The sequence below is a fragment of the Hypomesus transpacificus genome, unplaced genomic scaffold (genome assembly GCF_021917145.1).
Source record: "Hypomesus transpacificus isolate Combined female unplaced genomic scaffold, fHypTra1 scaffold_159, whole genome shotgun sequence".
Lineage (NCBI taxonomy): Eukaryota > Metazoa > Chordata > Actinopteri > Osmeriformes > Osmeridae > Hypomesus > Hypomesus transpacificus.
Window position 1 is genome coordinate 325,628 of NW_025813724.1, and position 22,746 is coordinate 348,373.

General features: G+C 40.7%; 2 protein-coding genes across 3 annotated transcripts; one reads left to right on the forward strand and one right to left on the reverse strand.

Moving 5' to 3' along the window:
* Positions 1-187: 187 nt before the first annotated feature.
* On the reverse strand, positions 188-5,031 carry LOC124488972 (myosin regulatory light polypeptide 9). Its single transcript, XM_047051551.1, has 4 exons — positions 4,924-5,031; positions 1,449-1,651; positions 1,063-1,224; positions 188-797 (listed from the first exon to the last, which is right to left on the reverse strand). Exons 1-4 carry the CDS (start codon positions 4,998-5,000, stop codon positions 622-624), a joined length of 618 nt encoding a protein of 205 aa, XP_046907507.1. The 5' UTR covers positions 5,001-5,031; the 3' UTR covers positions 188-621.
* A 274-nt stretch (positions 5,032-5,305) lies between these two features.
* Positions 5,306-20,163, forward strand: LOC124488970 (phosphatidate phosphatase LPIN2-like). Of its 2 annotated transcripts, none has more exons than XM_047051548.1 (20): positions 5,306-5,321; positions 9,894-10,094; positions 10,171-10,266; positions 10,371-10,633; positions 10,879-10,983; positions 11,131-11,242; positions 11,338-12,241; positions 12,451-12,544; positions 13,698-13,885; positions 15,256-15,349; positions 16,107-16,176; positions 16,514-16,606; positions 16,753-16,826; positions 16,910-17,072; positions 17,286-17,434; positions 18,328-18,414; positions 18,692-18,844; positions 18,974-19,088; positions 19,224-19,327; positions 19,932-20,163. In XM_047051548.1, exons 2-20 carry the CDS (start codon positions 9,903-9,905, stop codon positions 20,077-20,079), a joined length of 3,204 nt encoding a protein of 1,067 aa, XP_046907504.1. In that variant the 5' UTR covers positions 5,306-5,321; positions 9,894-9,902; the 3' UTR covers positions 20,080-20,163. The 2 variants fall into 2 exon arrangements, with proteins under 2 accessions (XP_046907504.1, XP_046907503.1); XM_047051547.1 differs by lacking the exon at positions 5,306-5,321 and adding an exon at positions 6,584-6,667.
* Positions 20,164-22,746: the final 2,583 nt, after the last annotated feature.

Below are 22,746 nucleotides of genomic sequence, written 5' to 3' on the forward strand. Positions count from 1 at the left end.
TCAAACTATTCAGATTTTTTATGACAGTTTGACAGTCGTACTTACATACATACAGGTATATTTTAGTAGACGTGAAAGGATACACACAATGAAGGTACATTATGGCATTACCTGCTCCGTCCAAGCATACATTTGTATAGCTGTCTTCTCAACATGATACAGCTCAATAATGGATGCAGAAGGAGAATTTATGATTGCAGGTCTGTTTATTAGTTGTGGAAACTGATGTCCACATACAGGTTCTGGATGTAGTTCAAAAGTCAACCTGGCTTCCTTAGCACATAATGTCACGTATATTTGAATACATAAAAGCCATTTGTTTTTATGTTGTGGGAATGCACCTAAATATTAAGCCATGATGCACCACTCTTCAATAGTCCACACTTTGTACATTTTAGCAAAACTAAAAAGGCAATTTAAAATATTTTCTTATGCAATTGACTGCGTTGGCCTGGTATGATGGAATACTCTCAGATGTAGAACCCATGACAGTCCTCCTATCTGACCAGGTTAAACCAGAATAATTTCCGATATTACTTGACCCCGAGTCTATACTGAAGAGGGTAGGGTCACAGCTGCTCAAGCACCTTCATGTATGTGAAGCTGTCAGAAATGTGTCCTCTACATGTCGTCCTTGTCCTTAGCGCCGTGCTTGAGGATGCGGGTGAACTCTGCATAGTTGAAATTGCCCTTCTTGTCGATGGGAGCTTCACGGAACAGCTCGTCCACCTCCTCGTCGGTGAAGCGGTCTCCCATGGTGGTCAGCAGCTCTCGCAGGTGGTCCTCGTGGATCACACCTGCGGAGCATGCAAAGCTGTCAGCCTCCTGATCCATCACTCTCTGCAAATTATTTTGAAATACAGCCTTCCCTCATGCACTTTCATGTTTAGTTCTGCTCAGATCATTAACTGCACAAGTCTTTTGACATTTTCATCTTATTTTATAAACTTGTGTATTTGTTCAGTGCACCTGGATTGCCTCCAATTTCGTTGTACAGTGTACAACGACAAAGTTATTCTATTCTATAAACTAGATGTAGACTTGGATTTTTGAGCATTTCACCTGATCCTTCCTCATCGAAGCAAGCAAAGGCATTACGGATGACATCTTCTGGGTCAGTTCCGTTGAGTCGTTCTCCAAACATGGTCAGGAACATGGTGAAGTTGATTGGCCCCGGTGCTTCACTCATCATCCCCTCCAGGTACTCATCCGAAGGGTTCTTGCCTATGAAGAACCCCATATGGTGTTTAGTTAGTCTGATAGTTCAGTCTTGGTGCTCATGTTGACCAACAATGAAAGTATGAATAATACAAATTTTACAGCAGGATGTTCTGTATTATTAGTGTGGAAGTTTGTATTACTTCCTGTGGTGATTCTACTACACTAACCAATTGCTTACTTTTGTGAAGTCAATAGGGTGAATAGGAGTCCCTTGACATGTGCCTTACCCAGAGAGGCCAGCATATCATGCAGATCCTCTTTGTCGATGAAGCCGTCACGGTTCTGGTCGATCATGTTAAAGGCCTCTTTGAACTCCTGGATCTGGGACTGGTCAAACATGGCAAAGACGTTTGAGGTGGCCCTCTGCGGGCGCTTCTTTGTGGTCTTTCCCTTGGCACGTTTGCTCGACATGGTGGCGGTTTGGATGGAGCTGTTGACAAAGGTTGGATGACATATAATATCGAAAGTCAGGACAGTCAGTGAAAATTGTTGAGGGACTGGCTAGTTACACTAATGATTAAAATACTTATTTCAAAATATGCCAAACATCACAAAGAAATCACTCAACAATGGGACATATTGTATGTCCAATACTGATACTCAATGTTGCAGAAAGACTCATGCATTCCTAAAATGCCTTAAAAAAAACATGACTTGTGATGAATCTCCACGACTTTTCCAGGCTTAGACATTCTTTTCTTACCTTTTCAAGTTAACGTGATTGCAGCATGTGTAATACAGTCTGCATTCAGGAGTTATAACAAGGAGAATTTGTGTCACGACAAGGAAAAGTACCTTTGAGTTTGAGCGATCACATAAAACAACACATTTAAGTTAATCTTTCTTCTGTTAGAAATGTAGGAACCACTCATGTCTGCAGTCTGCCTCGTGTTTATAATCAGACCACAAATTATTACATATTACTCTCCAAATAAGTATGTTCAACATCGCAAACCATGTTTCTCATCTTCAGCTATAAATTATATAGTTTTAGGATTCGTACTTCATACACTAGATGTTTTGACAAAAATGTATGATTTATTTGTATCATTGTACTTTAATATTTGGTCCATATGTCCTAATATTATAATCTAAATATTATAACCAAATCTAAATGTACCCATGAAACGCAAACCTTCCAAACCCCCCCTCAAGTCAGGAAATACAGCCGTGTACTTTAAACCTGATGCTGATCTATTTCTGGACTTGTTCATTTCAAAAGGATTGAACACCCATACATACCTGTGCACTATACTATAATAAAAAAAAATTAATTGTATGTGATGATGATGTTGGTGATAACATGTATGAAACACCTGAGACTCCTCTCTACCTGCATTCACAGCTGAGCCATTTCGTTTGAAGTATTTCAAATGGATCCTTTTCTTTGTGTGTTTATTTAGCCAGTATTAAGGATTACATTTAGAGTTAAATGGTATTTCAGAGTTAGTCAACTCTGACATAAAATAACATTTCATGTAGCATGTCACAGATGCTTTGACTGCTGGTGAGATTGAAAGTACAAAGTGATTAATAGTACACACAGCATCATATCAGTTATGAAGGTAAGGATCTAATGATTAGAAATAGTATCTATTTTGTCATGAGCAATTTAATTCATCTCTCACTATGGTATTGTTTCCAGACTTCCATAACTAGATCTTCAGCGTGCTTCAGCAATATACTGAAGACAGGCTATACATCTGGTAGCAACTTACCTACAGTAAGTAAAAACATTACTGTATTTCTTTGAGAACCTGCCAAAATTAGGCTTGTCACTCAAGTTTGGATCTCATGTCAGAGTAACTATGTGAGTACCCAGTGTTACATAGCTTCAGGCTCTCTGTGATGACGGAAAGAATACATCAGAACTGTAATTACAGTGGAGTCATTTGGAGTTCTAAAAAGAGCAATGACAAAGTATGATATCATTCATAACAACTTACTGTGGCATTGGTGATCTAGAGCATCCACTTGGAGTGACCTTTACACACACAGCTAATTATGTTTTGTGGAAGGATAAATGTACTTTAATTCTGCATGTATGTAAGGAAATGCAAAACAATTGCTATAAATGTATTTTTGCCCCTTCTGGTAGTTACCGATTGCTTGGTTATCATGTTATTCACAGTTAATTAACCTCAAGCATGTCAAATTCTGTGTCCACACTATTGCTTCAGTATAGAAGACAAAAATATGGTTTCTCAGGCAAACAATAATATAGTTGTACTGGGTGATTTAATGGTTTACCTTCCTTTACAAATGGAAAGCTCTATCTAGCCAATTTGTTCCACGGAATAATAGTCAGTATTATTATTTACACGGTAAAGGTTTCTTTACAGTGTATAAACCATCTTTTGTGGACTGATCAGCTTGTTTGACTAATGGTTCTTTATCAGGTTTGTTTGATACAATGGGCCAGTCTTTCTCCATGTACTATCTGTCAAATTAAGTATCCAACATCTACTTCAATATAAGGCCACAATTCCACCTTGGTCTATCTCCAATGCAAAGCAGTCCAGTGTCTAGGGTTATCAGTTACTAAACTGTACTGTAAGACATTAAAGAATAAAGCCACAGTGTGAAACCTTAAAAAAAAAAAATGGATCCAAAAACTACTGAGATGACAACATTGCGCTGCTATGTCCTCCACCCATAAATTAAGGCTATCAATATATATCTACACCAGGTGGATATTTGTTCTTTTAATGTCTACAATGGCAGAGTTGTCATTTGCTTCACTTGCTAGTTCTTTGTCATTTGTATTTGTTTACCATTGACTGTTTGAGTCTCTCTTTAAGAGATCTGGTAATGTGTCCCCTTTCATACACTCCATGCTTTTATCTAGAAACTCACTATAATTACAGTTATGTGTTAGAATGTCTACATAGTCTACCTTCATGTACTTGTCTCTCATAAAATATCATTATTTTTGTGAATGTTTAGAGTATGTGGATCCAGAGATAAGACATAATCTCACTCTGACAGCTACTACTGTATTTTTTTGTAACTCAGGCTCCTGGTGTGAAATGTACTATCCTTGGCTGACCAGTGATTAATGTTTAAATGTGAACCCAATTTGGTATCACTCAGTTGAACATTTGGCTAGCAAATAGCATGACTTGTACTTTGCCTGATTTGTGTCTGTCTCCTTCCTTCTGTCAGCTAGGGTTCAGACACACATAAGTGCACATACACTTATGTCATCAGACCATCACTATTGACCCTAACCTCTGACCACGCATCAACACTCCGCACTCTCCAGAGCCAAACCCAAAGAATGCCAAAACCAAACACACTCAAATGTAATTACTTCTTTCAATAAAACAAAACACTTACATAATGACAAGTGAATTACAAATGATTGCAAACAACAAGAGAAAGAGAGCGAAAGAAAAATGTATCTGAATGGGTAAAAGACCCCTGTCTAACCTACCATGATAAGAGTTTGAGTGTAGCCTTAATTTCCATTTTAAGAATCCTGGAGCCCTACCTTGATCAGCAGCTGATTCTAAGGCCAGGGGTGGTAAGTTTGGGTATTGCTTAGAGGAGGGTGAACTATTTAACTCCATCTCTCCTTTGCCCCTCACTACTGAGTCACTTGCAAGACCCTGATTACCTAAAGTAATTATTTTAACGCAGTGCTTTTTCTCTTCCTCTAAAGTACTAAAAAAGACAAACAATAATATTAATCCATCTCACCTTGGCTTCAGGTAATTGTATTGGGGTTCCTTTACACACCTTTTCTCTTGGTCTTTCACTACAGAAGGAAGATGCATGCAGTCCCACTGAAAAGTTGTTCAAAGCATCAGCCTGTGAATGCCCCTCCCTTTTCTGCTGCAGCCAATCACCTCACCAGGCTGTCCCAAACAGAGCCGTCCTAGTTCAAGGCATTTACCCATACAAGGGAAAAGAATGTGCAGGCTGAGGCTTGCAACTGCCACAGCACAGCTCGGGATGTTTGGGAAGGAGAATGAAATGACAGGAACTACGATAAGCCTGCCTTATTTAGTGAAATATCGGAAGGGCCTGGCCGTTTAAAGGAGCTTTCTCTTGTTTGCTTCTCGGGATGGAGTGGATGGAGGCGATACCAGTGGCTGGTGTGTTTTAAAGCCGGAGCTCCTTGCTTGTTTATGAAACTTGAAAGGACTGCTTAAAAAGGCAATTTGCTCTGACTGACTAGTGTCTGAGTCTAAGGGAACTTATTTTGCTATGTCAAGGTTACAGCATCCGTTGTATAGTCATAAACGAATTATCTGCCATAATATATTTAAACAAAATAAGCAGATTGTATTTCCTTTCAATCAATGTGGGAGAACTAATTACAACCACAATTTAAATGTTTCTGGTCATACATTATAGGGTTTTGGTAATAATCTCCTAAACCTTTTAGAATTTAGTATGAGGAATTCCCTTAAAAAAATGCCTGTCAAGAATTTATTTTTGTAAAGAGTTGTTTTTAGTATAAAATTTAATAACGTATTATTTGCTTGATTAGTATTTAAACGTTTCCATTATATTTTTCATGGTACTGAGAGAAATATCATCTATACATCCAAATAACAAGTTGAAAAGGACTGTGTTTCCAGAGGTACACAGATTCATTATTACTATATGAGAGATGTGATACTCCATATGTGATCATTCATAATCATAACTCATATTCGTATTATTCGTAATTATTAATGTAAATCAATAGCTGTGCTATTCGAGAGCTGGAATGATCTCAGAATCATTTCAAATATTTCAAATATGATTCCCTAATCCTGAAAATTGAGATTTTAAGTAAAATTATTAGGTAGGTTATGTTTAATAAATCATATATCATTAATACATATATAATATTTATTATTATAGAATTGTATTTTTCGCAATTACATCACGCCCAGGCCCATGAGACAACATCATAATATCGTTAGTAGTTAAAGTATGCCCTCTGCTGGTTAAAATTATATTCTCATGAGGCAATTTTATGGGTGGACTCAGTAAGCTATTCATCCTCTTATACATATTTAAATACTTCACCTTAGGTCTACAAATAAAATACAGGTATTTTGACCTTCATTTAACTTTCAGTAGATTAGTCTGAATTAAGTTGGATTAATTTAAAAGTTTAATTCACCATCTATCTTGTGAAGGTGTCGTTTTTTGTATCGTTTCAATTCAAAATAACAATGTATGGCTTTTGTCGGAGACTTTTCATAAACCAAAACGCTAAAATATATATATTTAGGCCTGTAGGCGTAACTTTATTATTTGTAATCGAGAAGCACTTAGCGATAAAAGCTTTGAACACAACAAACAAAAGACGCACGTTTTTGCTTTCCTTGTATTCTCGTTGGTCAAAATGCGGTGTGACGTGCCTCTTGTTCTGTTTGCGGCGCAAGCGCAGAATGTTAGCTAGAAGAAGCATCTTTGAATAATTTTGGGTAACTTGATCAACAAGGTGAGAACAAACAAAAGTTCCCAAATGGTCTTTGAACTAACTTCTTCGTTTAATTATCTTGTTTATGTAGGTATGCAAATACGTGGCAGGTGGTGTGTAGAAGTATTTTCTCAACTGTTTTGTTTTGTATTCCCAGCCACGTCGCCAAATAAATAGGATGACTTGAAGTTAGCATAATAAGTATTCATACTAATGATTTCTGACATAGCCTACTGTACAGTGAGCTAACAGCTTGCAAACATTTCCAAGCATGGTGGTGCTAGCTTAACTTGTTAGCTATGCCATATAGTAAATGTGTGATTTTGTCATTTTAATGGCTAATTGTGTTCGATGCTCTTTTCAAGCTGTGTTACTAAACGCGAAACAATATTGCGAGATCTAGCTCTAGCTAGCTTAGCTACAGTGATTTCCTCAATTGGTTACTAGTACCTCGCTAAAATGTTAGGCGAACTTGGAAGCGATATGTAGTTGTTCAGTAACAATAGACAGTGCAACTTAAACCAAATGTCTTTTGTACCATATGTAAACCTAAGTAAAAATGACGAGGAAGACACAAGATTGGAGCGTTAACATTATTAATATTAGTTACTATAAAGATCCTCGGTCAGCTGGAGACAAATTAATACAAATCATGCGCTTTGTTACTATTTTCAACCTCCGATCAAGCTTTAACGCCAGAGATGCACAAGCTTGACGTTGAAGATTATAAAACGTCCTTGGCGTTTGGGTTTCATTTGCTCAAAACTCCATCTCATTACTTGACACCCAACCGGAAAAATGACACAAGCCAGCATAAATCAACTATCGAATAATTAGGCTTACATTTTATTTAATTTAAGTCAATGTGTTACTTCACCCCCCAGATGAAGTAAAATACTCTAATTACCACAAAAGTTACTGCTGATATAAGCCTACTCTTCCTTCACGGTAAAAGCACTCGTGAACATACTTGGCTGATTCTTCAGTGCAGTTATGAAATATTGTTACAATAGTACAGTTGGCACATAGCTTCCCACATAATCAAGACGGAGCTTAGTGTTGCAAAACACTATGTAGGTTAGGGTTTACCCTTTCTCTTTAGTTTCAAATTAAGACCAATTCTTAATTTAATCTAAATTTTTATCACCCCACTTAATAAGCCTCCCATCCTTTCCCACGGTCCAAATCTCTTTAGTTTTTGTCTCAGCACGTTGGGCCACATTGTCTACTGTAGGCTTTGTTTCAAAAACTGCTGACCTTGCAGATTCCATTACAAAATTGTGGAGCCTTTTCCCTTCCCCAAATACAAATTGACTGCATCTAGTCTGGAAAATCCTGACTGAGCAAAGAAAGAAACAATTACGCACTAGTCAATGCGCACCAGGACCTTTCCAGTGGCCTATTACAGTAGATAGACTAGTTCTCCTGATCTGACCAGAATACAGTAAAACAGTTAGAACTCTTCATTTGACCATCAATGTAGGTCTGTAGAGGCTATCCCTGAAAGTCAAGTGCCAGACAAATCTTGTGTTCCGCATGTATTGTTGCCAACATTACAACCTTACCTTCAAGCAGTTTATTATTTTCGTCCTTAAAAGTGTGTCATCCAGACTGTTTTCCAATGTAAATATGGTGTTGATGCTCGCAGCGATGTCCTCCATCTTTGAATGAAAAGTGAGCTGTGGTGAAGCCCAGAAGCTGTTTGGTGACTAGTTGATTTGTGTGTGTGTGTGCGTGTGCATACCCGTGCAAAGCATTGGTGAATAATAGAACGACCTCAGCCTTTCAGAAACTGCTGGCCTGGCTGTCATGTGCAGCATGAGTGGGGAAGTGTGAATTTGATGGGTGTGTGAGAGTGGGTTGAGTGTGAATGTGCCTTTAATGTATGTGTAAGTCATTGAGGGAGCAGTGTCGAGCGTAAATGACTAGTGCTGTAGCCCTACCCAGCCCAGAACACACAGGTCCAGATATAAGTATTAGAGACTAAGTATTTGCCTACTACTGTTAAAACAGTAGAGCAGGTGTACCTGATTGAGTAGACTTCAGATAATTTATTTGGAACTTTCCTTGCTAATTAATTGTAGCCTACTACAATTGCTTAAAATGTAGCCTTATGTGTGTGGGTAAAGTGGACCTACTCCAATGAAGAGTGCAGAGGATTCTGGGGAATGAAAAACATTTGGGCAGCTGATGGCGGGGGGGTCGAGGGAACAAGACTTTTTAGGGAAGGGACACCTTCACCCTTCTTTATGGGTAAGAGCTAAACTCTTCTCTAAGACTCTGGGCCTTTAGCATGTTTGTTAGCCTACAACTTAAGGGCTTTGTCTGTTTTCTTTTTCCTGTCCTTAGTACTCTGAAGCTTTGTGGTTACTTAGCACTGTAGCTGGTAGAAATTGTGTTCATTAGAAAGGCACTTTTTCCATTGCTGAGGAAATAAAGCACTGTGAAATTAGTTAGAAAGGCATAAATCCTGCCAATCAGTATGAGGGCAGTATTAATAAGTAGCTTGAATTTGGGTGCTAGCTATGCAGAGAATAGCCAACAGGAACATCCCAATTTTCTGCATTAGGAAAACCAACCAGGTGAGCAAGGCATGTTATTTTCCAGTGTTGACAAGGTGTGTCCTGAAGTCTTGCTTTTGTCCCTGGCTGAGATGAAGTGAGGGAAACCCCTCTTCAATTCTAGGCTTGATTGTTACCTCACGTGGGGTAATGAGGTTTAGGTCTTGTAATGAGGGGCTAAAGAGAAACTTTAGACCTTGATTTCCCTACAAAGCCATTGATCTGGCCCCTTAACAGATTATTCATCATGACTCGTTCCAAAGGTCAATAAAGGTTGTTTATAACATACAGCTCAGCTTAGTGTGACAAAACGTTTCAAGAGAACACACATCCTGGTAAGACTGTCAACCTTCTTGAGTATGGATACATATTTGTATATGCTTTTAAACTTGTATTACTTGGTTCTGTTATTGAAAAAGGCAAGTTAAAAGCTAAATTATCAAATGGCCTGCCTTCATTGATGGCTGTTGGCCAATGTGTTGATTTCACCAGTGAAGTTGTTTTTGGCTAGTGAGACTAGGGATTTTACAAGGAAGACTGTGATCTGCCTTCCAAATCTCCACCCTCTCTGAACTGTGCACAGCCACTTACAAAAGCATTCAATGGTTGTCATCATGATTCCCAATACAAAAAAGAGTCTGGGAAAATGACAAGGTGTTTTTTGTCTCTCCTTTGTCTCCCTCCAGTCTCAGACCATGAACTACGTGGGTCAGCTGGCGGAGACGGTGTTTGTGACAGTGAAGGAGCTGTACCGCGGGCTCAACCCCGCCACACTCACCGGGGGGATTGATGTCATTGTGGTGCGCCAGCCTGATGGTTCACTCCAGTGCTCCCCCTTCCATGTGCGTTTTGGGAAATTAGGGGTGCTTCGGTCCAAGGAGAAAGTGGTGAGCATACTTGTACACACACACACACACTTACCCGAGGCATCTCTCAAGTACTAATAGCTGCTTTGTGTTGCAGGTGGACATCGAGATCAATGGGGAACCCGTTCAGTTGCACATGAAGCTAGGGGACAATGGAGAAGCTTTCTTTGTGGAGGAAAATGAGGATTTGGAGGTAGGGGTGTGGCACATTGGGTTCAAACATACTGCCTTTATAGCAGCTGAAGACTCTTTGCCCAAGACTCAACATGTTTTAATCGATTCTCTCCTTCCTTTTAGTCCAGAGTGCCAGCACACCTCTGCACCTCCCCAATCCCTATGGAATTCCCAAAGGGAGGCGAGGAGACTGCTGATGTTCTGGCTAGCGTGGGGGGAAGCTGGCGTCGGAAAAAACGCCGCCGCAAACGCATGCGCTCAGACACACACTTGTGGGAGGACGGCAGCTCGTCATCTGAGGAGCGGGAGAGAGAGAGGGAGAGAGAGAGGGAGCAGGCAGACCTGGAGAGCCCTACCAAAGTGCCCACTCTGAGCATACTAGCCAGGTCAGAACTGAACCTATTAGAGGGCTACTCCTGTGCATTACTAGTTCTGATATTGAAATGGTAATCTTTAGCCATTAGCTTTCAACATCATCATTTTTCACTTAAAGCCATTTCAGAATTTGGGGAGTGCAGTCCAATACCCATTTGTGTCGCAAATGGTTGAACTTGCTTCTTTAAAGCCAATACACTTTCGTGGTTGGAGGGATCGGTAAATAACATCTGTAATATGTCCTTCATCTTATCAGTAAGTCGGTGTACTACTCACTGGCTGAGGAGCCATCTGAAGTGGGTGCGACACAGAGCCGAGACGTTCACCCCCACTCAGATGGCGAGTGGTCTCCTTCAGAGAGGTGAGAGCCCCTCGGCAGATTCTGTCTCCCTTTCTGTTCTCAACTGATACTCAAGTTTAACCATGAAATGGTCAGATGTAACGAGTACCCTTGTCATGTTCGGACTCCTATTACCCTTTTTTACACAATTCTCTCTCTGTCTTCAAGCACTGTGTTCTACAGTCGCCCATCCTCTCCCAAGAGTGACTCTGAGCTGCTTGTGAAGCAGCAGGAGTCCTCCAGACCACAGATGCAGTGGAGCTGGGGAGGCTTCCCCAAGGTACACAGGCAGGCGCGCGCAGGCACCTAAATCAAGGTTTAGAGCTCACACTTACTGTTGATCACAAAATACACTCTGTCCTTTCCCCCCGTCAGTTGGAGAGAACCCCTTCCGAAGTGCAGCGTGCCTCAGGCAGCTCTCACTTCCGCACCATCCACAGGCAGGACTCTTTCGACACGGACTCCGAGGCCACGGTCATCTGCAATCGCATAGACCGGGTGATCATGGTTAGACCCCAACCCAGGATACTGTCTTCAGATTCAGAACATCCGTATATCGAAAGGATCCCTTTCACCCTTGATGACGGACCTCAGTCCTTCCACTCCAGTACTAAAGATCCATCCACATTAGCATCATTAGCAATGGGTAGCTTAGATAGGATCCAGGTGCTTGAACAAACCTGGGTAGATTATTCACAGACAGGGCTGAAACTAGTTAAGCAAACCCCATCCAATTTAGAGGTTGAGGAGTCCCCGAATGTCATTGGAAAATCAGTTTGTGTTGAGTATAGTGAGAATGCTACGAGTCTAGTTACCGAAGAATGTACCGACAGTAAGGATGTCAGTCGCCTATCTGACACTGCTAGCATATCCAATACTGCTTATTTAGCTAATGAGACACAAAGATCGAACACTACCTCTTTAGCAAACGCCATCAGCTCACCTAGTACTGCTGACTTAGCTAATGCAGCTAGTTCAGTTAACTCAGAGTCACTCGTTGACATTGAGAAGTCCGAGCAGCAGAGTGCTTTACTGGAGCTAAACCATCAAGGGCTCATGAAAGGAGTTGTTTTGACTGAGGCGGACAGAGGAAATGAACCCTGCACTGGGGAATGTGACCAAAACAAGGAAGTGGCAGGGATCGACATGACTACCGAGGCCACACTGACCAACCAGACTGCAGAGAGCGTTGGGTTGACCGAGCTGGCCAATGAAACCGGAGGGGAGGACCAGTCGGTAGAGGGAACCTTAAAATATGAACAGCAGGATAAGACAAAAGGTGAAGACATCTTTACATACATATTATAAAAAGTACATGGTTATGTTATAATTCTCATAATTTTAATGATTCTTGTAATCGTAAGTAACAATAAATCTCAATAGTTAAAATGTTATATCTGAGTCATCATCTCTTCAACCATCAAATTCAGAGTTTGGCCATTGTTATGGTTGTGCTGTACTCATTCAGTGCTTTGTGTTGGAATGCAGGAAAACGCAGCCAGCACCTGGGACCTTCTGACATCTATTTGGATGATCTGTCTAACCTCAACCCTGAAGCGGCAGCTCTCTACTTCCCTAAAAGGTAACACAGGAAATTATCTCAGTCATTTCCACTGCTAAACTGTTGGGCATAAACATCATAGTACCGTTGTCTTAGAATTAAACAACATTCTTGCCCCTTTATTTTAACTGGATTACGGCCATTTCGAGTAAACATGGTGAGCCTTTAGCATCCGTTAATTTAAACATCTGAAAATTTGAAAACTAGAATGGAACAAACAATATGCCCTGATTGGTATTATTATTAAAAAAGAAATATTCTCAAAACGATGAGCCACCAATAAATGATGATATAACTGAAAATGTGTGCAAGTACACAAAATGTAAAGTAATGTTAGTGTCATGTTGGCCTAAAAAACTTAAAACACCAACATTTGACACACAATTGTACAACAGATGGCAAGTGAAACATTGTCATCAGGCAAAGATGCATGAAACTAAAATCCCTCTGTCAATGGCAAATGAAGACAAAAGTCTTCAAAACGAAATGTTCAAAAACAACAGTGAATCTATGTGGTGCATTTGTAATGAGTTGAATGTATATTTGGTTACCTGAAATGTTTGGCCTCTCCCCTATTTATATCATGACATGGTCCTGAGTAATCAGTTACTGTACAGTCAAGGATTATAGTGCATTAAATGTGGCAAGATAGATCTTTCCCTCACTTTTTCCAAGTAGTGAGGAATGTTGGCTTATCTTATCTGTGCCACAGAGGAAGTTGAGGGCTGACCTAGGTTTAATGCCTTATAAAATTAACCTAGGGGTGTCTGCTTTCCTTAAAACATTTGCACACAAGGATGTTTAAGATCCTTAAAAAATATTTCTGAACATTTTGAACCATGACAGAAAGTTAACTGATACTACCTAACATTATCTATTAGCGGTACATCTCCATTTGAGTAATCTTAAAATATTTGTCCCTGCCTGGATAGGACAGTGACCAGACACTCCTACGGCAGCAGTGTTTCCCACAGATTAGAAATCTATTTGTGGCGGGGGGGGGGGGGGACGATTCTGAAGCCTTTTCAGTACAGTCACTGACGTTTATAAGGACCATGTGTAAAAATGTATCCACAGTCGAGTTGAGCTTAACAAACTTAAAGAACTTACTGTATTTGGAGCACGTTCGGTAGATAAATTGTGTGATGTCACAGGAGTGTTTTCATCCCTCCAGTGAGACGGAGGGCTTGCCGCGGCCGGGTCCGGAGCAGGGCTCCACGTCGGGGACCCAGTCCCCGCAGTCTGTGGGCAGCGGGGCCATGGACAGCGGCACAGAGTATCTATCCGACTCCACGTCTGACACCATGGACGCCAGCATGTCCCTCTGCGGACGCGTCTCTGACACCAGCCTCATCAACAAAGGTGTGTTTCTGTGTGCTCGGTTTGTGTTTTTTGGTCAGTTTGTAATGTGACATTCCCAGGTGGAAAGGGGAAGAAATTGACTTTTGCTCATACTTGCTCACCATCTGACGGAGGTCAGGTGGCTGAGCGGTTAGGGAGGTCGGCTATTCATCAGAAGGTTGTTGGTTCGATTCCCGGCTGTGCCAAATGACGTTGTGTCCTTAGGCAAGGCACTTCACCCTACTTGCCTCGGGGGGAATGTCTCTATACTTACTACAAGTCGCTCTGGATAACAGCGTCTGCTAAATGTAAATAAACAACATGGTCAAAAGTCTGTGGACTTACTAAGAAGCCTATTCGGACACCTAATTGTCGAACATCTCATTCCAAAAATGTGTTTGTTATGAAATGCTACTATCCAATCGATTGCATTGACGACCGAAAAGCATTAGTGAGGTCGGAACATCAATGTGGAGAAATGAGGCCTAGCTTGCATTGACGTTAAAATGTATATCAAAGGTGGATGCCAGTCAAGTTCTTCCACACCTCTCCTCTCTACAGATAATTTCAGTATGGACCTCACTTTGTGCACTTCCCCAAACTGTTGCCCCAAAGTTTAAAGCATTAAATAGTATAGAATGTAATTGTATGGGAAAAGGCCCCGGGGAAGACCCAAGACACGCTGGAGAGACTATGTCTCTCGGCTGGCCTGGGAATGCCTCGGGGTCCCCCAGGAAGAGCTGGTGGAAGTGGACGGGGAGAGGGCAGTCTGGGGCTCCCTGCTTAGGTCGCTGCCCCCGCGGCCCGACCCCCGGATAAGCGGCAGATGACGATGTAATTGTATGCAATGAAATTGTATTGTATATAAGCCTCAACCATAAAAACCACCCAGACTATTATCGCTCCTCGCAAACCGTACAGTTGACAGTGCATTTGATCACGTAGCATTCTACTGGCAGCTATCTTCTGGCATTTGTCATAAAGCGTAATTATCAGTTCAGAGAATGTATTTCCTCGACTTCTGAGTCTTAATAAACTTTACTTCAGCAAACGCTTTGCTGTGTCAGGGGATCATCTCAGGAAGCTACCGACAAACTGTTCTTGTACCCACTTTACTTCCAGAGGTTGTTCCGAACTCTAGTGTTTACTACTGTAGGGCAGGCTACTGTAGTGATTGTTGCAAATGAAGACGATGTTTGAGAGCTAAGCCCTTCAGGACTGATTTGAAGGTGTGTCCACACATACTATACTTTTGGCCGAATAGTGTACATATAGAAAAGGTCGATAGTTTTAATCAGAATGAAATTAACCATTTGTCTGCACATAATTTGAGGCGCTTTCTACTAGTTGTTGATTCAGTCATCAAATTATTTCATTGCCTTTCCATTCAGATAAGTTCATGGAACACATTGTGACATATCAGGATTTTGTGAACAACCCTGGAATCATTGATGATCCAAACCTGGTAATCTGCATTAACTCAAAGTAAGTACAGAAGAGAAGCAATTCATAATTTCATCATGTTCAATTTCATGACACTTTGGGGGTGTTTATAGTGGTCATTTGAATTTTCATGTTATAAGTAATGCTGGTTCCGGATCAAATTTGCATTGACAGTGTTTGTGAAGTTTTACAGCTCTGGAAAAGACCACTGCACTTTTCTTTCATTTAAAAAAAAAAAAGTTAAGAAGGACAATTTTGAGTGAGGAACACTTTAAATTGTCCTTCTCAACTTTTTTTTATGAATCCAGAGCTGTATATAATAACACACAGGTAGGCCTAGAATAGTAATTTTCTTATTAATTAAACAGTTTTTAAACTGTACCTTAAAGTCCCTTGCCAGTATTTGTTGAAACAATATTTATTTTTTTGACAAGCTCAGGTTCAACTACCAGAACTTAATGTGTTTAGATCAATGTGCCAACTTAATTTGAAAATTGAAAGCTGAAATGTCTCTCTGGCCAATTGCTGTCCATATGATACACCAGAGGACCATTTAATGATTCCACCTATATGATGAACAAATATCCACTGACCTAAATTGCGCAAGAAAAATATAAACTCGTGGTTATTTTGCCACGGGCATTTGTCATGGTTTAAAATGATTTTTGCCAGGTACTGTTATCATTGTCTTTATTAAGATTGGGCTTTGAGTCACATTCCCTTTATTGCAAGTCATTACAAAACCAAAGGTATGACTGAATGAACAGTCCTAAGGTCCCCCTTATGATTGTTCACTCAGGTATTACAACTGGGCGGTGGCAGCCCCCATGGTCCTGGCAATGCAAGCCTTCCAGAAGAACCTGCCAAAGGTATTTCCTGTTTCATAAGGACAGCTTTGCTTCCTCAGTTATCTGCCTTAGATCTCAAACTCTGACAGAATTCTACCCTTCTTTTGTATATTAGTTTTGATGCTGATGCATATATATTCTTAACTTTTTTCTTTTGTGTGTGATGCTAATGCATAGATGCCAGGTCGCAAACATTTCACCATCCTGATGATGCTGTGTTATTCAGTGCATGGGACAAATAAACCACTTTGACTTTGACAAAGCTTAGGGATGAATACTTTCAATTCCGCATGCCACTGTTCTCATCAAGCAGACATTGATAATGGTTTTTGTGTTGCCTCTGACCCTGTCTGAGCAGAAAACCATAGAGGAGCTTGTAAAGGTCAAGATGCCCAAGAAGTCTGGGCGCTGGTGGTTTTCCTGGAGGAGGAAGGACATGGACGCCAATCAGGTAGACAGGCCAATCACCACAGGGTTAGGGCTAGCAGTAGTGTTACATACACATGGACATGAACAGTAGGGCAATTAATGGATACAATTTACTGGAAAAGTACTTATATGTGCTTGTTTACAAGCCTCGACCCTGACTTTCTGCAGGCCAACTCAAAGCAGAGCCCTGAGGAACCTCAGACAGAAGCCTCCTGCTCTGTGTCTATTCCTACGACTGTAAAGTGAGTTACCACCTACACACACAGTATGGTAGCAACATACTGTACTTTGTGATGAAAATGTGTTGCTATGTTTTGCCCTTTAGGGCCACTCTCGATGATTTGTCCAGCGATGAGGAGGAGGGTGTTGAAGAAATTGCGATTTCCTGTCTGGGTAGACAAGCCAGCCTATCAACAGAGACCATGACCACAGCACAGTGCATCAGCCAGATGTACAGAAAATCCCTTCGTCTCACCTCTGAACAGATCGTGAGTTTTACACACACAAGCTAAAACACACCTTTCACCTCCGAGCACACTATGTGCCATAGACATTGGATATCGGTTAAAAATTATGTGTTGAAATATGGGTTCCCAAGATCACAAACATTCTTCTTTATCTTGTACATATTGACTGCAAATGCTAGTGCCTACATCTTGATTGTGTAAATGAGCACAGACCATTGTGGTTGTGTTGTACAGGAGCGGTTGAACCTTCGTGAGGGGGCCAACAAGGTTGTGTTCAGTGTGACCACTCAGTACCAGGGCACATGTCGCTGTGAGGCTGCCATCTACCTTTGGAACTGGGATGACCGTGTTGTCATCTCCGATATTGACGGCACCATCACCAAGTAAGTGTTTGTGTATGTGACATTGTCTAATATAGTTTAAAATGGGACATTTTAGTAGTGTCCACACACGGACACAAGTATTGTTGTTTAGGGTATGTACAATAATACATTTGGATAAATAAAATAAAAATACTAAATAAAAAACACTTTTGGGCCCCTATACACATTAGGCCATCTGAGAGTTGTTTAGCAACATAGACGTCTCAGTGCCAGCTCAATTTCACATTGTGTGTGGGAGTGGCCCACTACTTTCCAGACAGTTAATTTCCAGCAATCCTGTTCCTTTGGCAAGTCGGGCTTTCCTCCTTAGATTAGTTTGGGAAACAACTGTCAAACTAGAGCTGGAGGAAATTAGGAAGTTCAGGCAAAAATTGTAGGGTGCTCATTTTAATTCATTTTATAACATTGCCTATTGCAACTTTAAAGGTTGATGGGTAAGTTTTATATAGATTTTTCCATTTAGTCAATTTGTTTGTTGTGAATATAAATTAGCGGATTAACATAAAGTAGCAAGTCCTATTTTAGTATAATTATATACTTGCATATCCTTTTGAGATTGTGAGAGTGTGACTCCTTAGCATCACCCAACTTCTGGAATTATGTTTCTATACTGTCTCAGAATAATTAAGTGTATATTCTGCTGCTAAATTTTCACGGAGCCACATTGAAATGCATCGTTTATAGTATCAGCTTGTGCTCATTTCAAATCCAATGTGTTGGGAGTGCAGAACCAGAACTAACCCAAACCTCTGTTCTGTCACTGGATTAGCATTTAATTGCGTGGGATGTGTGTTTCCTTTCAGGGGGTAGTGGATGGCTGTTGTGTTTGCAAAGCCATCAACTATCTGAGTACATGTACTGAGTATATGTCATTTCTTTCTGGATTTATTCAGATCTGATGCCTTGGGACATATTCTTCCACAGTTGGGTAAAGACTGGACACATCATGGGATTGCCAAACTCTATCACAAAATCCACCAGTAAGTACTGTACAAACACCCTTTTTTCCGTGATGGCCATGTAAAAATTACTTCCTAGAAATGTATTAGAGCAATAAAAAACACGTTAGCATCTATGTTACTTACATTTATTCATTTAGAAGCGACTTCCAAGAGAAAGCTTTACAAAAGTGCATAGGTTACTTACCCTTTCTCCATTGTTTTAGGGTTGTATGTTTTTCTCCAAACTGTTTCAGACAAAAACACCAACAGTCAAGTGCTGCTTTGAGTGACTTCTGACTCTGACTTGCCCTTCTAGAAATGGATACAAGTTCTTGTACTGCTCGGCTAGGGCCATCGGCATGGCTGACATTACCAAGGGCTATCTGCAGTGGGTGAATGACAAGGGCACTGTCCTCCCCAAGGGCCCTGTGCTCCTGGCTCCCAGCAGCCTCTTCTCTGCCCTGCACAGGTACAGAGTCCCCACACTATCCTGCACCACGGGAAAATGGCTTCACTGGTCTGCTGTCACCTACCTAGATGTTCAGGCGAACTGTACTCTTCAATCTTTTACTTTATGTCCTTCACTTACCCATGCCAGAGAGGTGATAGAGAAGAAACCAGAGGTGTTCAAGATTGCTTGCCTGACCGACATCAGGGACCTTTTCAATCCCCAAAGACAGCCCTTCTATGCAGCTTTCGGCAACAGGACCAATGTAACCTACACTACAATGCTTATTTACTTGTTACTGTGTTATACTGTGTTTTATGCTAATGATAAAAAAAACAAAGATGATGGCCTCAAGCTACAGCCTGATGGTTCTGAGTGGTGTTGTCTCCTTCATCTGCAGGATGCGTATGCCTACAAACAGGTGGGTGTTGCTGACACTAGGATCTTCACTGTGAACCCCAGAGGGGAGCTGATCCAGGAGAACACAAGAGGGAACAAATCATCGTACGTAGCCAGCCGTGAGACTCGTGTGCTTGCTAGTGATTGGTCTGTGTGGGTGTGATTGGTCTGTGTACTTACGATTGGTCTGTGTTCTTGTGATTTGGTCTGTGAGAATGCACTACAGGCGTTTTGTGTTTGAATGTTTAAGAAGTTTTGTGTATGTGTATCTATTAATTCAAGGCTGTGTGTGTGTGTACGCATTTAGTTTCCAATGATTATCTGGAGAGCCGGGCACTCTGCAAAGTTCGAAATGTCGCAGGTGTCCTTTTTATAATCCGACGAAGGCAGTGCGGCGATTGACGTTGTTCGGATCAGCATTTCAAAAATATTATCACCAGCTGCATCACGGGCACGGCACTATCTATAATTCCAGAAATCAGTGTGTGTCACCGACATCAGCGCTGGCACTGTGCCCTATAATTCCAGGAATATGTGTGTGTGTGTGTGTGTGTGCGCGCGCGCGCACCAACAATTTTCTCATGGGCACCATATACACTATAGTTCAAGTAATCTGTATTTGTGTGTTTCACTGACATCTTATTCACCGAATGTTTTACCAGCACTGTCTAGTATCTGTAACTACATGTACTGTGTGTGTGTTTTCCAGGTATGCTCAACTTAGCGAGTTAGTGGAGCACTTCTTCCCGGTGGTCCATACAGAAGGATCGTCATGTTCCTTTGACTGCCCAGAGTTCAGCCACTTCTCCTTCTGGAGAGCCCCTCTCCCTCCACTGGACCTGTCATCCCTCCTCTAGCTCAACACTCAAGTTCCTGCTCTGTCAAATATCTCTTTTTTTCAAGCAACTTCAAGAATTAATTAAAAACAATTGTATAGGCAATCGATATCCAGTTGTATCTAAAGGCTAGATTAGAAATGTGATTAAAGGCTACAAGAGTATGGCGATAACGGCACAAGCACATACTGTGTATACTTGTATAGTGCAATGTTTGACATGCAGTTGGGTATCATGAATGGAAGTGATAATTATTTTCATTGGTATACTTTAATGCTACTAGCAAAATTGCAAAAGGCTTAGGCTACACAACTGGAGAAAGTCAGAGAAAACAAACATTTCCTATCTGAAACTGCATATATATATAGATATATATATAAATATTCCACCCTCAATATTGATTTATTATTACCACACTGTAGCATTGTGACATGAACCAAAAACAAATGTATATGCTTTCAAAGACTTTATATAATGGAGGTGTTCACACCTAAACCCTGATTGCCCAAGGGAAACTTAATGCCTCATTTATTTTGGGTGACTGTCATCCAGCATCCCTATTTTGACCATCAATCACAATAATTGTACATACAGCTATGCAAAGATATTGGTATTCAAGTGGAGAAAATAATACCTGTGCTAAAAGTAGCATTCCTATGGCCACAAAATGAAAAAAAGTATATGTCAATGTTTGATGAACGTGCCTTTTTGTTTTATGAGAACTCCTACAGTTGAACTAACCTGGCAACATTTAACTATTCCCAGGTAGCTTTGAAGCAGAGCAGTATGCGGAGTGAAGTTGTGGAACATTTATAACTAGGTTTGAACATGGTTCTTTAAACGAAAAAGGACAATGCTTACCAAGCATTAGCTCCTGTGTTTTATTGTAAGAGAAGTGTGGATTGCAAGAGGATGTTATTGTTGAATGTGTGTTGAATTTTACTAGATAAGTTCTACAGTCTTGGAGGTACTGCACTACAGTAAGGATGTAGACTAGTGCATGTTATCGGGTGGTTTGGATTCATATACATTCCAGAACGGAGCTAACATAACTCTTGGGGAAACCGAATTGGTTATAGTCGGGTCTGACATTGTGCCTTTTGTGGTAATATTGAATATTGTATTTATTTACTTTTCTAAAGACTTTTTATCGCATCTAAAGTGATGGCATGAATTATATACATATATATACAGTGCCCTCCAAAAGTATTGGAACAGTGAGGCCAATTCCTTTATTTTTGCTGTAGACTGAAAACATTTGGGCTTGACATCAAACGATGAATGTGAAACCAGAGATCAACGTTTCAGCTTTTATTTCCAGGTATTTACATCAGGATCTGATGCACAAATTAGAAAATATCACCTTTTTGTTCGAACCCACCCATTTGTCACGTGAGCAAAAGTATTGGAACATATGACTGACAGGTGTGTTTTGTTGCCCAGGTGTGTCCTATTACATACATTATTCAATCAATAAATACCACTGAATGTCTACACTCAGGTTCAGATTGGGTAAGATAGGTTTTGTCTATGCAGACTGTATTCAGAGGTGAAAACAACATGAAAACCGGAGCGCTATCTTTGGGTGAAAAACAAGCAATTGTGAGTCTTAGAGAAGATGGAAAATCAATCAGAGCCATTGCAGAAACATTGGCCATAGCCAGTACAACCATTTGGAATGTCCTGAAGAAGAAGAAAACTACTGGTGTACTAAGTAACAGACGTCGAACAGGTAGACCAAGGAAAACATCAGCAGTTGATGACAGAAACATTGTGAGAGCTGTAAAGAAAGACCCTAAAACAACTGTTAGTGAGATCAGCAACAACCTCCAGATGGCAGGAGTGAAGGTATCACTATCTACTGTTCGCAGAAGACTTCATGAACAAAAGTACAAGGGCTACACCAGAAGATGCAAACCACTCATTAGCAAGAAGAATAGGAAGGCCAGGCTGGAATTTGCCAAAAAGTACAGAGATGAACCTCAAAAATTCTGGGACAAAGTTTTATAGACTGATGAGACAAAGATTAACTTTTACCAAAGTGATGGAAAGGCTAAAGTTTGGAGAAAGAAAGGAACTGCTCATGATCCCAAACACACAAGCTCATCTGTGAAACACGGTGGAGGTAATGTCATGGCTTGGGCTTGCATGGCTTCTTCTAGGACGGGCTCATTAATCTTCATTGAGGATGTAACACATGATGGCAGCAGCAAAATGAACTCGGAAGTCTACAGAAACATTTTGTCTGCCAATTTAAGGAAAGATGCAACCAAACTGATTGGCAGAGCCTTCATCATGCAGCAAGATAACGACCCAAAACACACTGCCAAAACAACAAGGGAGTTCATCAGGGGCAAGAAATGGAAGGTATTAGACTGGCCAAGTCAATCTCCAGACTTAAACCCTATAGAGCATGCATTTTACCTGCTTAAGAGGAGACTGAAGGGAGGAACCCCACAAAACAAACAACAACTGAAAGAGGCTGCAGTGAAAGCCTGGGAAAGCATCAAAAAGGAAGAATGCAAAAGTTTGGTGACGTCAATGGGTCACAGACTTGCTGCAGTTATTGAAAGCAAAGGATTTGCAACTAAATATTAAGTCTTATTCACTTAAATATGTTTTAAGTATATCTGTTCCAATACTTTTGCTCACATGACAAATGGGTGGATTCAAACAAAATGTGATATT